The sequence below is a fragment of the Barbus barbus genome, assembly GCF_936440315.1.
Source record: "Barbus barbus genome assembly, chromosome: 1".
Taxonomy (NCBI): domain Eukaryota; kingdom Metazoa; phylum Chordata; class Actinopteri; order Cypriniformes; family Cyprinidae; genus Barbus; species Barbus barbus.
This window is the reverse complement of record NC_136729.1, coordinates 32074360-32090668: the sequence shown is the minus strand read 5'-3', so window position 1 is coordinate 32090668 and position 16309 is coordinate 32074360. Positions and strand designations below refer to the sequence as shown.

General features: G+C 37.4%; 1 protein-coding gene across 1 annotated transcript; it reads right to left on the bottom strand.

The window, feature by feature from the left end:
• Nucleotides 1-106: 106 nt before the first annotated feature.
• LOC306872000 (solute carrier organic anion transporter family member 3A1-like) lies at nt 107-16051 on the bottom strand. The gene is made up of 10 exons (XM_079420311.1): nt 15472-16051; nt 13250-13709; nt 7097-7195; nt 6678-6938; nt 5774-5938; nt 5456-5654; nt 5099-5234; nt 3059-3231; nt 2868-2932; nt 107-1698 (listed from the first exon to the last, which is right to left on the bottom strand). The coding sequence occupies exons 1-10, from the start codon at nt 15607-15609 to the stop codon at nt 1322-1324; spliced, it is 2073 nt and encodes a 690-aa protein (XP_079276437.1). The 5' UTR covers nt 15610-16051; the 3' UTR covers nt 107-1321.
• Between the last annotated feature and the right edge of the window lie 258 nt (nt 16052-16309).

The window sequence follows — 16309 nt, the reverse complement described above, 5'->3', positions numbered from 1 at the left end:
CTCTATAAAGAGCATGTCACTTTATTACATTACCATAGATCCACCACCTCCCTGTCCTTTTTTTTTTTTTTTTTTTTTTTTTTACATATTTCTTTTTTTTTTTTTTATAAAAAACATAGAAAATAATTCATAAGTATATTAAACAAATTCATAGGTCCAATGTCATACAAAAATTTTTCATTTTTGTTCTTTATTATTTTGTGTAACTCAGATTAATATTTTAGTAGTTCATAAATCATTTCTTTGTTTATTTGCTTGCTTCATATATTGCAACATTAAAGAACAAAAAACGTTTTACTACATACTGCTGTAAAACCTTGTTAATCCTAGCATTTGGTCTTCCAAGCGAATTTCCTTGAACATATTAATGACAGATTGGAAGAAAAAAGTACATAAGGTGCCGTAATACCATTATAAAACACCACTTAAGAAGATGCTGGAGTAATAGAAGGGAAATGTCTACCTTCACCAAAACAATTTCTCTCTTTAATTCCCATGCGCCTGCTCTGATGCATCAACATGCAATACCTGCATGCATTGAAATAAATCCATCCTTCCATCCTTCAATGTCCTCTGCTTGATAACAACTATTGATTAATGTTGCATGTTGCTTTAGTTTAAATCACTGCAGGTGACAAATAACGCGGCATCACAAAACTAATGAACCTTTTGTCTATTCAAGCTATACGTTTTCACAGACATGGGCCTAAAATGTTCACTATTATGTTTTTAAGTTGATTAATAGGTTACATGACGTGTGTGAACTCTGCACTTGTATCTACGTTTTTAATAGTCTAATGTCTGTACAGAGGAGATATCGAGTAATAACATCAAGCTTTCTAAGACCCTCCATAAAAATAGACAGAAATTTCCATAGCCTCACAATATTCAAGTAAACGTATTAGCTAATATCTCATAGAACTTATATGCTAATGTTCTTTACATTTCTTAAAAAAATACTAAAAAGACCATTCAAAATGAAACCTAAAAAGGTGCTCGTATATGTAAGCTGGGGCTAGTTTTGACTTATGGAAGATTAATTGTTCAGTTTTGGAACTGGAACCTAGCACATCCCCTAATGTGATGCGTTTCATCTCCATATCATACATCCAGCATATACAAGTCTTGACTACATTAACAGTCAAATTCATTTGGCTCTGTTTAGTCAAAACACCCTGGATATGCTAAAAGAGTGCCTATTTCTCCCAGGCAGCGGGAATGTGCAGAAATGGGCTTATATATGGACTTTCTTTTAAATAAAAGCAATATGAGACTGAATTAGCATGTGCATATAGGCCGGCTGGCCCTCTTTGGGCTGGGACTATATGGCTGACTCCATGTTCTCGCTACAGGCGTGGTCATCCAGGTTGTAAATGAACTTGGTGCGGTTGGAAGGGTTCTGCGCAATGTCCTTGCCCAGATTGTCCAGGGTGAGGTTGGAGGCGAACAGCTGGCTTGGGGTCAGGTAGTCCTCACAGTTCTTAATGTACCTGGAGTAGTTCTGACGCAGACACTGCCAGGTGATGGCATAGAGAATGAAGGCGCTGGATTTGAGAACGATAGCGATGCTGACGTAAAGGTAACGGTAGGTTATGTTGTCGTAAAGCATGCAGGCCCCTTTAATGCCGCATACGGAGCTCCATAGTAGGCAGGTGGAGTCAATCCCAATGCCAAAAATCAGAGGTGGAGGAATGAAACCTGGAACATGGAAAACATGGCTCAGTGTGACTGTACTGTACTTGTTTTTAATACTTATTTCCAGTGTCCTGATAAGATTTTTGCTTTAATCTAAAAATGTTCTTATATGAGCTTGACAAATTTGTTACCATTCGAGAGTTTTTCATTTTGAAAGAAATAATTTTAATTGGCAAGAACGCATTCAATTCATCAAAAGTAACAGTAAAGACATTTTTAGTCGCATAAGATTTCTGTTCTTTTGAACTTTCTATTCGAAGAATCCTTATGAAATGTATCACAGTTTCCACATAAATATTAAGCTCCAATGTTTTTCAACTCTGAAAATAAAAATGTTTCTTGAGCACCAAATCGTATTAGAATGGTTTCTGAAGCAATATGTGACACTGAAGACTAGAGTAATGGCTGCTGAATATTCAACATATTAATTCAAAACATAAAAAAATAAAAGTTAACTACTAATTGCAAGTGATCAAATCAGATTTGTGTATCCAGACATAACCAATCTATCTGCATGGGTTGCTTTGGTAATATAGGTGTACCCACGTATGTGATAAGGCTTTCAAAAGGGATGCAAAAAGAAAAGAAAATGGAGGTGCTTCATCTTACTCTCCAAATAAGCAACCTGTTTTCAAGAAGACTGGTATATATATTGTGATGTTCCATGCTGTAGTCACTGTATGAATCCTCCTTGGCATTTCCGTCACTGGTTTTGACATTATCATTGTGTGTTGCGTTAAAAGTGACGCAAAAGACCATTTGAAATCTGATTTGAGCAGCCAGAGCATCTAGACTGACATGCATCTGTAAAAACCTGACTGGAATCGCATTTTAAACCACCTCCAAATGTGGTTTGAGTCTGATTAAAAAAAAGCACATTTCATGTGTTTTTGTTTGTTTGTTTTTATTGCTGTCCACACTAGGATAAAATATGGATATGGAAAAAATCTATTTTTCCCTGGCAGTCTAAACACAGCCTAAGAGACTTCTTTCAAAATCATTAAAGAATCTTACAGACTCAAAAATTATTTTAAATGGTAGTGTGTACTGTGTATGTGTAGTGTAACCAAACTATAATATTATAAAGATGCATGCTTAAATTAATTGTAAACAAATTGTAAAATTATCCTGCAGAGACACTGTAGGTGTTTCTTGTTATGCAAATATCTTACCCAGCAGCCGGAGCAACAGGAAGAGAACTCCAAGGGCGTATGACTTCAGCTCTGGGCTCACAGTTCTACAGACAACAACTGATGGTTTAGTACATTGTAGTTCATTATGATGTGCAGATGACAATTTGTTTGATTAAGACTCGTTAACATTTATTTATTTTTTTTAATTCAAAGGATGTCAGCAGCATTACCTGATCAGGATGATGACGGATGGAGTCTGGGCTATGGCTCCGATCATGCTGCATGCGCACACGACTGCTAAGAACGTGAGGAAGGCCTGCTGACAGCCTGGGCTGGAGCACTTTCCCGGCATGGCTGTACCGGGCCCGTCGCCATGGGCGATGCACTTACAGCCTGTCAGATTCTGAGAAAGAGAGGAGGAAGAGCAGATCTGAGTGCATATTTCATGTTGGATCTTGAGCGCTGCTCTGGGGATTTCCAGGTGACCATCAAGAGAAAAAACAACCTAAGATTTGAGACAAAGGGGACTACTGAATAAAAAAAATAAAAAAAAGGTTAATTGTGACTTTTTATCTTGTAATTCTGACTTTTTTCGTAGAATTGTATTTTATAAACGCACAATTGTAAGATAGAAACACAGAAAGATAGAAAGACAGAACTGATGGATAAAAACTCAATTCTTATTCTTATTCTATTCGTTATGTTGCAACTTGTTTCCATTGTGTTGCAACTTGTTTCCATTGTGTTGCAACTTGTTTCCATTGTGTTGTGCCAATTTCGTTGTTGCAACTTGTTTCCGTTGTGTTGCGTCTTGTTTCTGTTGTGTTGTGCCAATTTTGTTATTTTGTGACTTGTTTCCATTGTGTTGTGCCAATTTCATTATATTGCAACTTGTTTCTGTTGTGTTGTGCCAATTTCATTGTTGCAACTTGTTTCTATTGTGTTGCAACTTGTTTCCATTGTGTTATGCCAATTTCGTTGTTGCAACTTGTTTCCGTTGTGTTGCGTCTTGTTTCTGTTGTGTTGTGCCAATTTTGTTATGTTGTGACTTGTTTCCATTGTGTTGTGCCAATTTCATTATATTGCAACTTGTTTCTGTTGTATTGTGGCTTGTTTCCATTGTGTTGTGCCAATTTTTTTGTGTTGCGGCTTGTTTCCATTGTATTGTGACTTGCTTCCATTGTGTTGTGCCAGTTTCATTATATTGCCACTTGTTTCCTTTGTGTTTTGCGACTTGTTTCTATTGTGTTGCAACTTGTTTCCATTGTGTTGTGGCAATTTCATTGTTGCAACTTGTTTCCATTGTGTTGCAACTTGTTTCCATTGTGTTGTGCCAATTTCGTTGTTGCGACTTGTTTCCGCTGTGTTGCGTCAGTTTTTTATGTTGTGACTTGTTTCCATTGTGTTGTGCCAATTTCATTATGCTGCAACTTGTTTCCGTTGTGTTGTGACTTGTTTCCATTGTGTTGTACCAATTTCGTTATGTTGCCACTTGTTTCTGTTGTGTTGCGACTTGTTTCCATTGTGTTGTGTCAATTTCGTTATGTTGCGACTTGCTTCTTTTGTGTTGCAACTTGTTTCCGTTGTGATGTGGCTTGTTTCCGTTGTGTTGCAGCTTAGTTCCATTGTGTTGTGCTAATTTCATTGTATTGAGACTTGTTTCCTTAGTGTTGTGCAAATTACATTATGTTGAGACTTGTTTCTGTTGTGTTGTGAAGATTTCATTGTGTTGTGCACTACTGGGCCACCATACTTTCCTGCAATTCTGACTTTTTTCTCACATTTGCAACTTTATATCTCATAACTGGTCTCATAACTGAACATAGAACACTATAAATTCACTTTTGCTAGTTATAAAGTCCAATTCTGATAATATTATTATAAATATTATTTTCTTACAATTGAGAGTTTATCTCAATAATATAAACTTGCAATTCTGACTTTTTTTCTCAGAATTGTGTGATAGAAACTTGCAATTGCAAGTTATAAAGTCAGAATTGCATGATGCAAAAGTCTCAAACATGTTATAAAGTCAGAATTTTCTCAATTCTGAGAAAAAAGCCTGAATTGTGAGATAAAATGTCACAATTACCTTTTTTATTTTTATTCAGTGGTGGAAACAGGATTTATAGGGAACTTATGCATCTAAAAGAGGAAAAAATGAGCATGCTCAAAAGCTCTTGTTTCAATGACCCCTGGAGGCAGATGTATGTCTGAGTTTATTGATGATATTCATGTATGAATATGAATAGATGTGGGAGGAGACTCACGGTTTTAGTGCAGCCAGCCAGGCAGGCAGAGAGGTAGGTAATACCGTTGGAGCCACAGACGGGGCTTAGAGAAGACGTGTAACAATTACAGCCTGACAGACACGCAGCCTCCGTCCGCTCCCATGAACCTAGACTCCTAAATGGAGAGAATGAATATGGGATGAAAGAAGGACCATATGTTCCCCTTCAAATTCATAGTTTAGTGAGTCTGATCCTCTGTAAAAATGAATGCTGCAATTCAGCTTTTGTGATGTGAACACTAAAGTATTTATACTCTTGAGTGTCTTTATTTATTGCCAATTGTTGTGGATCATTAAAAATTTGTGTGAGGCTTTTATGGTGAATCACTCTACTCACTCGTTGCCATAGGCAACAGTAACCCCAGCGACCGGGCCCGTATCACAGCCAAGGAAGAGGAAGGAGACGTAGCATGCCGTAGAGATTATATTGACTAGCATAGCCAGACGAATAGCCCCTAACGCAGACAGATTCAACTTCTTCACCAGGAGCCCACCCAGGAAAATTCCCAGACAAGCACAGGGGATTGCTGTCATACCTGAAAACACACAGATTTGATAGGCAGCTTTCAGTTACTTGCAGGGATTTCATATGAAACAGCATTTTATGAGTTGGATGTTTTTGTGCAGTTTTGAAAATATTCCGTTTTTTGTCTACCTAGGAGCTGATTAGCGGAGGATGTTGAGAGGTTGAACTGCTGTTCGAGATATTTCCCTAGAAAGGCAGCAAATCCAGCCACCACAGCGATTTCCATGCAGGCAGCGAGAATGACACAGGTGAAAACCGGGTTGGACAGCAGATGCTTAGTAACCTTAGGGATAACTGAGAAGAAATTAGACTCATATTAGTGGATGATCAGGAAAATATGACATTTTTAAATTCCCATAGAGAATTATGTAATCCAGGGGTTTAAAAATTTTCATGCCGAGGATCTGCAAATTTGATGCCCCTTTTTGAGGGGTCCTTTTATTAAAATATATTGACAGCTATTGATTTTTATATTTAAAGATCCATTTAAACTGTGTAAGAAAACATTAAGCATGATACAATAAAGACAACACTATTTTAACATAAAACTACTTTAATTCAATTTTAATTTAATTGAAATTTATTTATATAGAGCAAAATAAGTGTCTTTAAAATTGGTCTACAATTAATTGTGATAAAACAATTGGAATATAAAATGAATGTGTTAAAAATATTGCATTAAACATATTAAAGTCTTTAACATGCTCTGTTTGACAAACATTTTACTTTTTCTACAGCATCCCCACAAATATACATAGGGCAAGCAGTTTGGAGAATGGATGTATAGATGGATCGATAGATGGATTTAATTTTATTTTCTCTGGGGGGTCCCCAGACCCCTGTTTAAAAATCCCTTTTGCAATCTATTTACAGCATTTGGAGAGATGAGTCTTGTTCTAAAACTACTATAAATAATGAACTGACAACAATGATAAATCAAACAAAATGATTATTTTATGTACGATTGCCTATAAAACCTCTAATGCATGACCTTTGTGTGTTTAGACTCTCTTTGTCTTGTCCTCTCTCTCACCCTGCAGGTGCTGGCAGCAGGTGAGACCAGTGTTGATCTCTGGGTCATCTGAGGCTTTGACTCCTTCATACCCCTGCACCAGCTCAGCAGGCAGCATGGCCTGTTCACTCTCACCCCCCGGGTCCTCCCCAGGCTCGTTCAGCGACTGCGGGAACCCAAACATGAAAAACGAGGAGAGGAAGAGGAAAAGGCCACAGATGATAAAGCCGCCCCACCAGGCACCGATCCAGCGCGGATCGTCAGGAGTGATGTCCAGCGTGGCTGTTAGGAGCGAACAGAGATCTGATGAGATATTTACTGAGACACCATGTTTCATTACATGTATTGATTTAACAGTGTGCCTTTATCTAAAACCACTTACAAAAAATAACAAAAGTCAATCATATTTCAGTGTGACCATTTTTGATGCTGGAACTCACTTGTGTCAATGAAGGCTGCATCAACATAAACTTTGGTGCACAGAGAGCCAAGAATAAAACCACAGGCTGGTCCAAACACCAGTGTAGAGAATAAGATCCCTGTAATGCAATACCAAAGACTAGAGTCAAAGAAGTTATTCAAGAAAAGTAAATTCATTCATGCAAAGTCTTGGCTAAACTGTTGTCATTTCACTTAAATGAAATTTGTCCAAACCCTTCAGTTAACAGTTAAGCCATCTAACCATCTAGCTGCTTATGTAAACAGCCTCTTTTTAGGGTAACATTTTAGAATTTATTATTATTAATATTAGAATTATTACAGAAGGAGAATTATATAATATTCTATTTGGAGAGAACCTTAAGTAGCCCAAAGTAAAATAGCTATTTCATTTAGTTATTTTGTACATTTTAAATATTCTCTGGGTGAAACAGTTAATTTACATAATCTACTACATCATCATTGCAATAACCGGCACCTGATGCGTTTATGTAAAAGGTGATAAATACACACATTTCTCTGTTGACTATCATATCTTGTGGGAGCACTAAAAGAGTAGAGGCCAACATATAGATTGTGCATGTGTTGGTACAGGTTGTACCATCAGCTGTTCTACGCTTCGGCTTGTAATTATCTGTCCAGACACAGAAGCAGCACAGCATAATCATTAACAGAGAACACTGAAGTACACAAACAGCCATACTACTATAAATTAACGTGAGAGATAATGAGACACAGCCGATGGGATAATCTTGTTTCCTCCTGAAGGGGATTATTTTGCGATAATGACCAACTGACTGTTCATTCTCTTATGCATTACATGCCTACTTACCAAATAAATACAGTACCATTCATAAATTTAGGCTTGGTAATGTTTTTGACAAAAGTCACTTGTGCTCACCATTTGCATTTGCACCAAATTTGCACCATACAATCAAATCAGTAATATTGTAAAATATTAATTTTAAAATAACTATTTTCTGTTTTAATATAAATTTATAAGTAATTTATTCCTGAGATTCTGAATTGGTGCTCAAAAAACATTTCTTACAATATCAATGTTAAAAACGTGGTATTAATATTTCAGTGGAAACTGTGATACATATTTTTTTCAGGATTCTTTTAAAGTTTAAAAGAACAATAATTATTTACAATAGAAAATAGAAAAATCTTTGTCACTTTTGATCAATTTAATGCATATTTGCTGAATAAAAGTATTCATTTCTTTCAACAAAAAAAATATCATTAAAAAAATGTTTGGACTGAGCTGAAGTTATTTTATAATTAAAAAAATTCTGCATACTGCATACACCCATCGGTTTAGACAAACACTACAATAATATTACTGTAATGCTAATACTGAGATTCTCAATGGCCATTTTCACTCTATTCAATAACAGATGCAAGATGTTGCTAGTTGTGTTTGTATGAACAAGAATAAGAGAGTCTGTGATGTGATACAAGAGACATGAACATACCACCGGTTTCAGTTACCTGGAAGAATTTACAGTTACCATTATAGTAATCATCCTTGGTGTGAACCGGCCTTTACTATGGAAAGAATGAACCTCACCTCCTTGCTGTAAAGTTAAGAGTACAGAAAGGTCTGTAACATGACCTTTAATGGTATATTTACTCTGATCTTTAAAAAGTGTTTTAGTTTTATCCATTAGCCTGGATTAAATTGATTAAGCACCTTAGATCATGTATATCAGTCCTAATGTTACCCCTCACAAGAGAATGTAATCCTAGACCAGTTCTCTTACTCTGGTATTCAGTTTGAATACATACAGATGCTGGATAATTCACTTAAAACCGATAGGCCTTTCTGCTTGTGCCTTTGCGAGAGACCCAGAACCTCTATGATCAAACAGCTAAATAACTTCCACCATGCCCACCGGCAATGACTGTCTCCAAAGAGGATGTTCATGTTTGTGCTAGTTTGTATTTTGCTTAAATAGAGAGAGGTCCGGTTTAAAGGCTAAAAAGGATTAAAAGACACAAAAGGAAGAGAGAAAGAAGCTTGCATGTGTTGCACAGACATAAATGCTCATAGACAGACAAGTCAGCTCAATGCAAAGACATCAGAAGCACTGCAGGAAAGGAGAAAAAGCAGAAATGCTGTAAAAAGCACACATGGAAACCCAGAACTATCTTCTGGGCCTCTGAACGCTACTCAACCATGTTAGTCATACATTGATCAATTTCCATGCTAGGGTTTTATTTCAGGAGATTTTTAAGACATTAAAGTCTGGGGTTGATATGTTCCTTATTTGTATCAATTGTATGGAGAATCATTGTAGTCATGCGAGAGAAAGAGAGTGAGAAGAATAGAGAGAGAGGGAGAGTGAGCTGCCTGAGGGATGACAGAGCAGCCAGCACACATTAGCTTCATAGCAGAAGTAACAGGCACCGAAGGCCATTATTGCTTCTTGTTTACTCCTTAACAACATGGCAACAGGAGATTAAGACAGTGGCGCACTACACTAAACCAATGGGTTTAAGCTTGATACTTGGAAATTTCCCAAGCGAGTTCGCTGCAAACCTAAAATACTATAGCTATTCCAGCCATATACAATATCTATGCTCTTTGTGTATCTTCATACAACAGCTTTCTGCCAGAGAGTCCTTCCAAGATTCAGGATGCACTAAGGATACAACCTTTTGTGGCTTATAAATCATTAATAATAGTAAGTGCTGTAATTGCTGCAACGGCAGGATATTGACGGTACTGCTACAATATATGCCCTAAAACAACAACAGTACTTTGTAGTGTTTCTTTTAGTGCCTGACCAGCACATTTACAGACGCTTTTGCAGGGGTTCAAGTAGTGCCATTTGAGGGCCTTTAAAATACAGCTTCTAAAACATATTGAGTGAGATATCCAAAGAGTCTTTCTCAGGCTACTGTGGTAACAAACACAAACTCTCTAGGTCCAACCTATTACAGCTCTAGTTGACTGTTTCCTATCGTTTGGTGTAGATGCTGGTGATTGCCATGGAACCTGGTTCAAATGCGCAAATGAGCTACGCATGCGCACTGACTGGTCTAGCTTGAAAAATAAGCTTTTTAAATGCTATTTGAGCATAAGAAACAACATTCATGGGGCAGTTCATTTCAGATTTTATTGCTGATTTGAAATATGTCATTTAATGGCGAGTTCAGCGAGGCATTTTTCAGATTTCAGGATTCCCCCATTCATTTAGATAGGACTTGGTTTTGTCTGAGCTGCTCGGAGGCGTTGCAAATATGTGAACACAAAATACAAGTGAACGGACTTTCCTTGAAAGGGTGAAACTCACTATAGTATAGAAAAATGGCTTTAAAGATTTTTATTTGTACAGAAAAAAATAATTAGGACACTGGAAATCTGGCAATTAGATGTTTTAATGAGTGGATACCGTTTTGCAACCAATTTATTTGCAATGTTCGCTAACATTAAAGGATGCAAGACCTACTTAGCCTATTGTTTTTACATAGAACTGAATTAAAATAGCCTTTAGAACGACTTGTGGATCGCCAGCAGGGATAATGCTCTGAATGATTGTGAATTAAACATCTCCGATGGCGTTCATTGCAATGGATTTTATCGACTTACAAGAAAAGGAAGGAAACGAATTTAATTGCGAACAGTTATTGATTTTATGTGTGATACGCTGGTCACTGCATTTGAGTCCTCATGGACAGAAGTGTGCAGCCCCAGACTGACAGCTGGCACTGAGTGAATAATCTGCGTTATAAAAAGAAAAAACGGAGCAGTTTGTTAGATCGCTATCTAATTTGTTTGTCTAACGAAGTGCCGACAGATGAATAAAAGTACACAAGTCACACCGTAGTTTAAAACAAAGACTTAAACAAAGGCAGAATACATGGCACAGTATTGACGAACGAATGCAAACAAATCCAGAGCACCGTAACTTACTTTGAGCTTTCAAAAACAAAGTCAAAGAGCGGTAACTAATGTTATACTGTGTTCTGCCTTGGTTTCTCTGGGGCTTTTCTCCATGATATTTATACACATGATAAAGGAGCTATTAACTCATTTTCAACCAAAAACGAAGTTATAGTGTTTTGTCTTTGCACGACGGGCTTGGTTTCAGCTCAGCTTCACCCACGTCCCACCTTTTTGCCCATTTTCGATTATCTGGGAGTGACGCACATGCTGCCAAGATGGCGGCGGTTGGCTCCGCCCACTTTAGGCTGCGGTTGGCTCCGCCCACTTTAGGCTTCAAATATTAAGCAAAACAAAATGATAAATGTTTACTTTCAACTTCAAGAGCCGTCAAGTATTTGCGAGAACGAGTTTAAAACTTACAGGCTTCCGTACACCGGCCGCCCGCAGTAGCCCCTCACTGCAGAACAAAGATCCAGGGGGCGGGGTTGGATTCACATCTAGGGGGTGGAGATTGGTAGGTATAGGGGTGGAGATGGGTGGGTTTAGGGATCAGGGGGTGGAGACGTGTAGGTTTAGGTCTATGTAAGGTGGGAGGAGTTGGATCTAGATCCAACCACAAGCCCTGGATCTTGTGTTCTGCAGTGAGGACCATCTCGCCGCCCGCAGCGTCTTCTGGGATTTCTAATGGCTCGATTCTGTCAAGTCTGCACTTGATGCATCCTCGATATCAAGAACACATCCGGGCACTTTCATGCATCCTCTGTACTTGTGTTCTTGAACATTGGAACTGAACTTCGACGGTTGATGATGACGTAGAACGAGAACACAAGGTCGCAAGATCGCTGAAGAACGCATCTTGAGAAACAGCCACTGCCTTTTTGAACGGTTTGCTGAATCATAGACTCACTTGATTCATTCAAAATCGTGGATTCGTTCAGTAACGAAACACTGCTGTGTTGCTCGGAGACACAAAACAGTCCTGTTGTGGCTTTGATTGAACTATTTTCATCAGCGAAATTGAGCAGAAACAGTCAATATTGTGTCTAAAATGTAAGTCACTTAATTTTAACTAGTTTATTGAACTACTATTGTATAAGATCACATTGCAATCGTGTTGAAACATTTTGGTTGTGCAATGTTGTGTATCTAAATCATATATTATAAATTTATTTTTAATTTTTTTTACTACCGCAGTATGCATCTATAACTTCCTGTGTGTTCTGTTGTGCTCATTTGTTTTGATTTCTGCACGAGTCTCTCACACTCACTCAGGCTGCACGAGCCTCATCTGGCACAATATAAATGCATTATCAGTCGCCTAAGTGTGACGTCACAACAGACCGGCTCGGAATCGGCAGACTGACCGGCTGGTCACCAGTCCGGGCCGGTCATACGGAAAACCGGCTAATTCCGGTCCCTGGCCGGTCGATCGGTGCATCTCTACTCATTGATAACAGACATATAAAACTGAACAATTTACAACAATCAAAATTAATAATAATAATGATCATTTATTTTTATTATTATTATTATCATTATCACTGCAATAATGATCATAAATAATAAACCTTTTTCATAAAGGTTTTTAATAATAGGTTTAATAAAGTATATTATTTCTGTTCCTTTTTAAGGTAAAAGAACAAAATTATGAGTATAATGTGTGCATTTTTCATATATTTGTAGTAGCCCTAGTGAAAAATGTATATACTAAAATATATTTGAAATAAATTTATTTCAAATACATTTACATATTTATGTACTTAATAAAAATACCCTGCAATTATACTTTTAGTATAATTTAACTGGGACACTTTAAGTCTACTAAATTGGAACAACTAAATTTGTACTTAATGCACTTTAATTGTGCAGAAGTAGTGCTTAAGTCCAACTAAAGATCTACTGAAGTATATTTGATTATGCTAAAGTAGAACTACAGCAAGTATACTGTTTAGGTACACTTGCATTTAAAGACCGATATTGTTCAAAGTTCATACAATCTACATCAATAGTGACATTAAAACACATTTTAGTTTAAGAAATGTGCATCGTACATGATTAGTACGTAGTACATAAGTTTAATTATCATTTTTATATTAGTAAGTCTCAAGCGATATGTCAGTAAATATGGTAATAGATTTTAACTATACTTAGTATGAAAAAAAAATATTACTTTTTTCACTAGGGAGAACCTAGCAGTAAAATATATGAGCGGGCTGAGGGGGTGTACATAACACAAAAAGGTTGTGCAGATCACTCTCACCAATATAAAGGGAAGAGTCTTCTCGTCTGACGTGATCATCGATGTAAGACACTCCCAGAGGCTGCAGGGGTGTCGCTCCAATCCCCAGAAGCATTTGAGCTCCGATCAGCAGAAGGTACATCATGTTGGTATTGGTTCTATTCCCACAGATGTAACCAGGATCCGAGAGCCCTGCTCGACTAGTATTGGAGCACACAGCCTTTCCCTGTCCCACAGGTCGTGACTCTCCAGACTGATATTCATACTGGTGGGTCAAGAACTCAGGCAGCGCTGACAGTAACGCTCCCAGAGCCATCACGATGCCCCCACAACCAATCAGCCGCGGCCGATGGGCCCTGGCCCCAAAGTAGCTGACGAATAGGATGAGGGCAAGGTTGCCAATCTCAAAGCTGCTGGCGATCACACCCACGTCAGCGCTCTGCAAGTTGAAACGTCGCTCTAGCGTGGTGAGGACACTGACCTAAAATATAAAGAAACATACACTGTTACAAAGCTGTATGCACATTTGAACTGACGCCAAATCACTAATTGTCTTTACATTTAAAAATCTATATTCGAAACTCACAATATTTCATTCATGGTTTAGGGATCTTAAACAACATAATAGATTGAGATTTTATTGAGAACATAGATGCTGTATTGAAGGTATAAATCAAATGTAAACATCCATATGAGTGTTCACAAATTGTAATTATTATGGAATTGGACTTTTTCCACAATTTTATACAATAATTTAAGCAATTTAATAATGTGCCATTCAAGTCACCTTTCATACATAACATATTAAATGCCTCAGATAAAGTACAAGGTAGGGCAGAATTGTTCATCGGGCAATTTCATAAGTCATCGCTAGGGAAAATGACAAATCAATCATATCACTTTACTCCAAACCCTACAGAGCAGATGTATTCATGTAGTGATGTAACTCTGTGCATCTTTCTCTTGTACTGAAAGCTAAGAGGAAGTCTATGGCAGACCATTTTAACGTTTATTCCATTAAACTAACTAGTATATATGTTAATGTTAGCAACAAATCAATATTGTTACTGGCAACAAATTGCAAATTTTTGTTAATGAATTCAGTTGTTTGGCACCGCTTTTTCAGAGTACTTATCCTAATTGTTATTAGTGACATTTCTTACCAAGTTACATTTTCTTTTTCCTTGTTGTACAGTATGTAATGACTAGTCAGAATCACTACTTTATTTCTTTAGTTCAGTTTATACTTTAGTTCAATGTTAAAAATGTAAAAATGTTAGTAATAACCTATTTACTAAGAAGACTAGAATACATAGCCTAATGTTAGCTGTTTGAATATATATATATATATATATATATATATATATATATATATTTAAACTAAAGAACAAACCAAAATAAGTACCAACAACAACTGAAATACATAGTAAATAGCTGGAATCAAAGACCCCCAATAAAATTTAATAGCAAACATTTTCTGTTTGTTTATATAATAGATGATGCACATTAATAAACATGACTTTAAATGCACTAGTTAGCACCATATTTTCCATCAGCCCTACCAAATTTCAACAAAAAAAGTTATAATATAAAATTTAAATTACAAAATTATTAAAATTGTTATAAACATTCAAAAAAGTTAAATAATTTATATTTAAATAATTGTCCATATACTGTTCCTCAGTAGCCTACTATTGTCCCTATATAGTGACAAGTCACAGATAGGGCCTACTAGACACTGAATATTAATGGAAAAAATAAATAGTAAAATTGAAAAAAGTACTGGTCAATATCAGATTACGTCAAGTAATTAGAAAATTAGTAGATTACAGTAACATATTTCAAGGAATAAATGCCAAAACGGCTTGCCATATCTGATCGCTCTCACATATCTGATCATTCTGACATATTTTTATGTGCATAAGTGTCTCAAAAGACAAAATAAGGTAATCGTTCGGCGAGATTACCTTGGAGCCACTGATGCACATAATGTTGGAAAGGAGAGACAGGTGTTTGACCACTGGGCCACTCACTGGACCGATGATCATTTTTTATTATTGCGCCTCTAAATCATAAGGAAATAAAGCAGTCGCGATACACACGAGAGAAGCCCTATAACCTCACGATGCTGTTTATTTCTATCGCTTTAGGGAAAAGATAAGCGATGCCGCACCGGACACCATTCAATGTCATCCACATACAGTGCGTACGCAGTAGCTGCGTCTGTTAATGGCTCGACTCACCAGATAGGCTCCTACAGTGCCCTGTGCCAACATTAAGGCACATTCTGATATAAGGAATATTTTGATGTTGGAGAAGCATGATGTCTTCTTCTGGCACTCGTCTGGCTCAGTGTCTGGCGTGCTTCCCTCCGCGTACATCCTCTGATGCGGACTGCAGCAAGCAGAAAGATAGGCTCGGACAGAAGGTGACCATTGAGGACGAGTGCAGATGGATCCTCAACAAGACGTGCACGGCTCCATTAACATCGCCTCCAGTTCCGGTCCGCGTTAGAATTGAATCTTATGAAATGAATCTTGAGCGTCTTTAGTGCTGTCACCTCAAAAACTGCGCACTCGCGTCTGATCCGGTGCTATGAATGGTCCAAAGGAACCGACGGAAGATCACGGCAGCCTATTAATAACCATGAACATCACCGACACACGGAAACTGCGATTCGGTGTTACGTGAGACGGTTACCGTGAGTCTTCCGTGAGGAGAGTTTGCCGGTGTGTGTGGAGGACTCAGCTCATGCGTGTCCTCATCTACACCAAAGCCTGCACCAAATGATGACCTCGCTCTCCTTTCCCTTTCTACTGGCTCGCTTTATTTCCTCCTCCTCCCACAAACACATCTATTAGATAGATAGATATTATTAATAATTGTATCAATAATAAAAGGGCTCCATCAAGAGTAAAAAAAAATAGCTTAAGTATTTAAAATGAGTGCAGTTTCTACATTGTCAAAGTGATTATTATTACCAGACTAAAAATAACCCTCAGTATGTGTCCCCTGAGAGCAATGTGCCAAACTAGGGATGTATGAGCTGCTGACCAAATGATCACACAGGCCTATATTAAA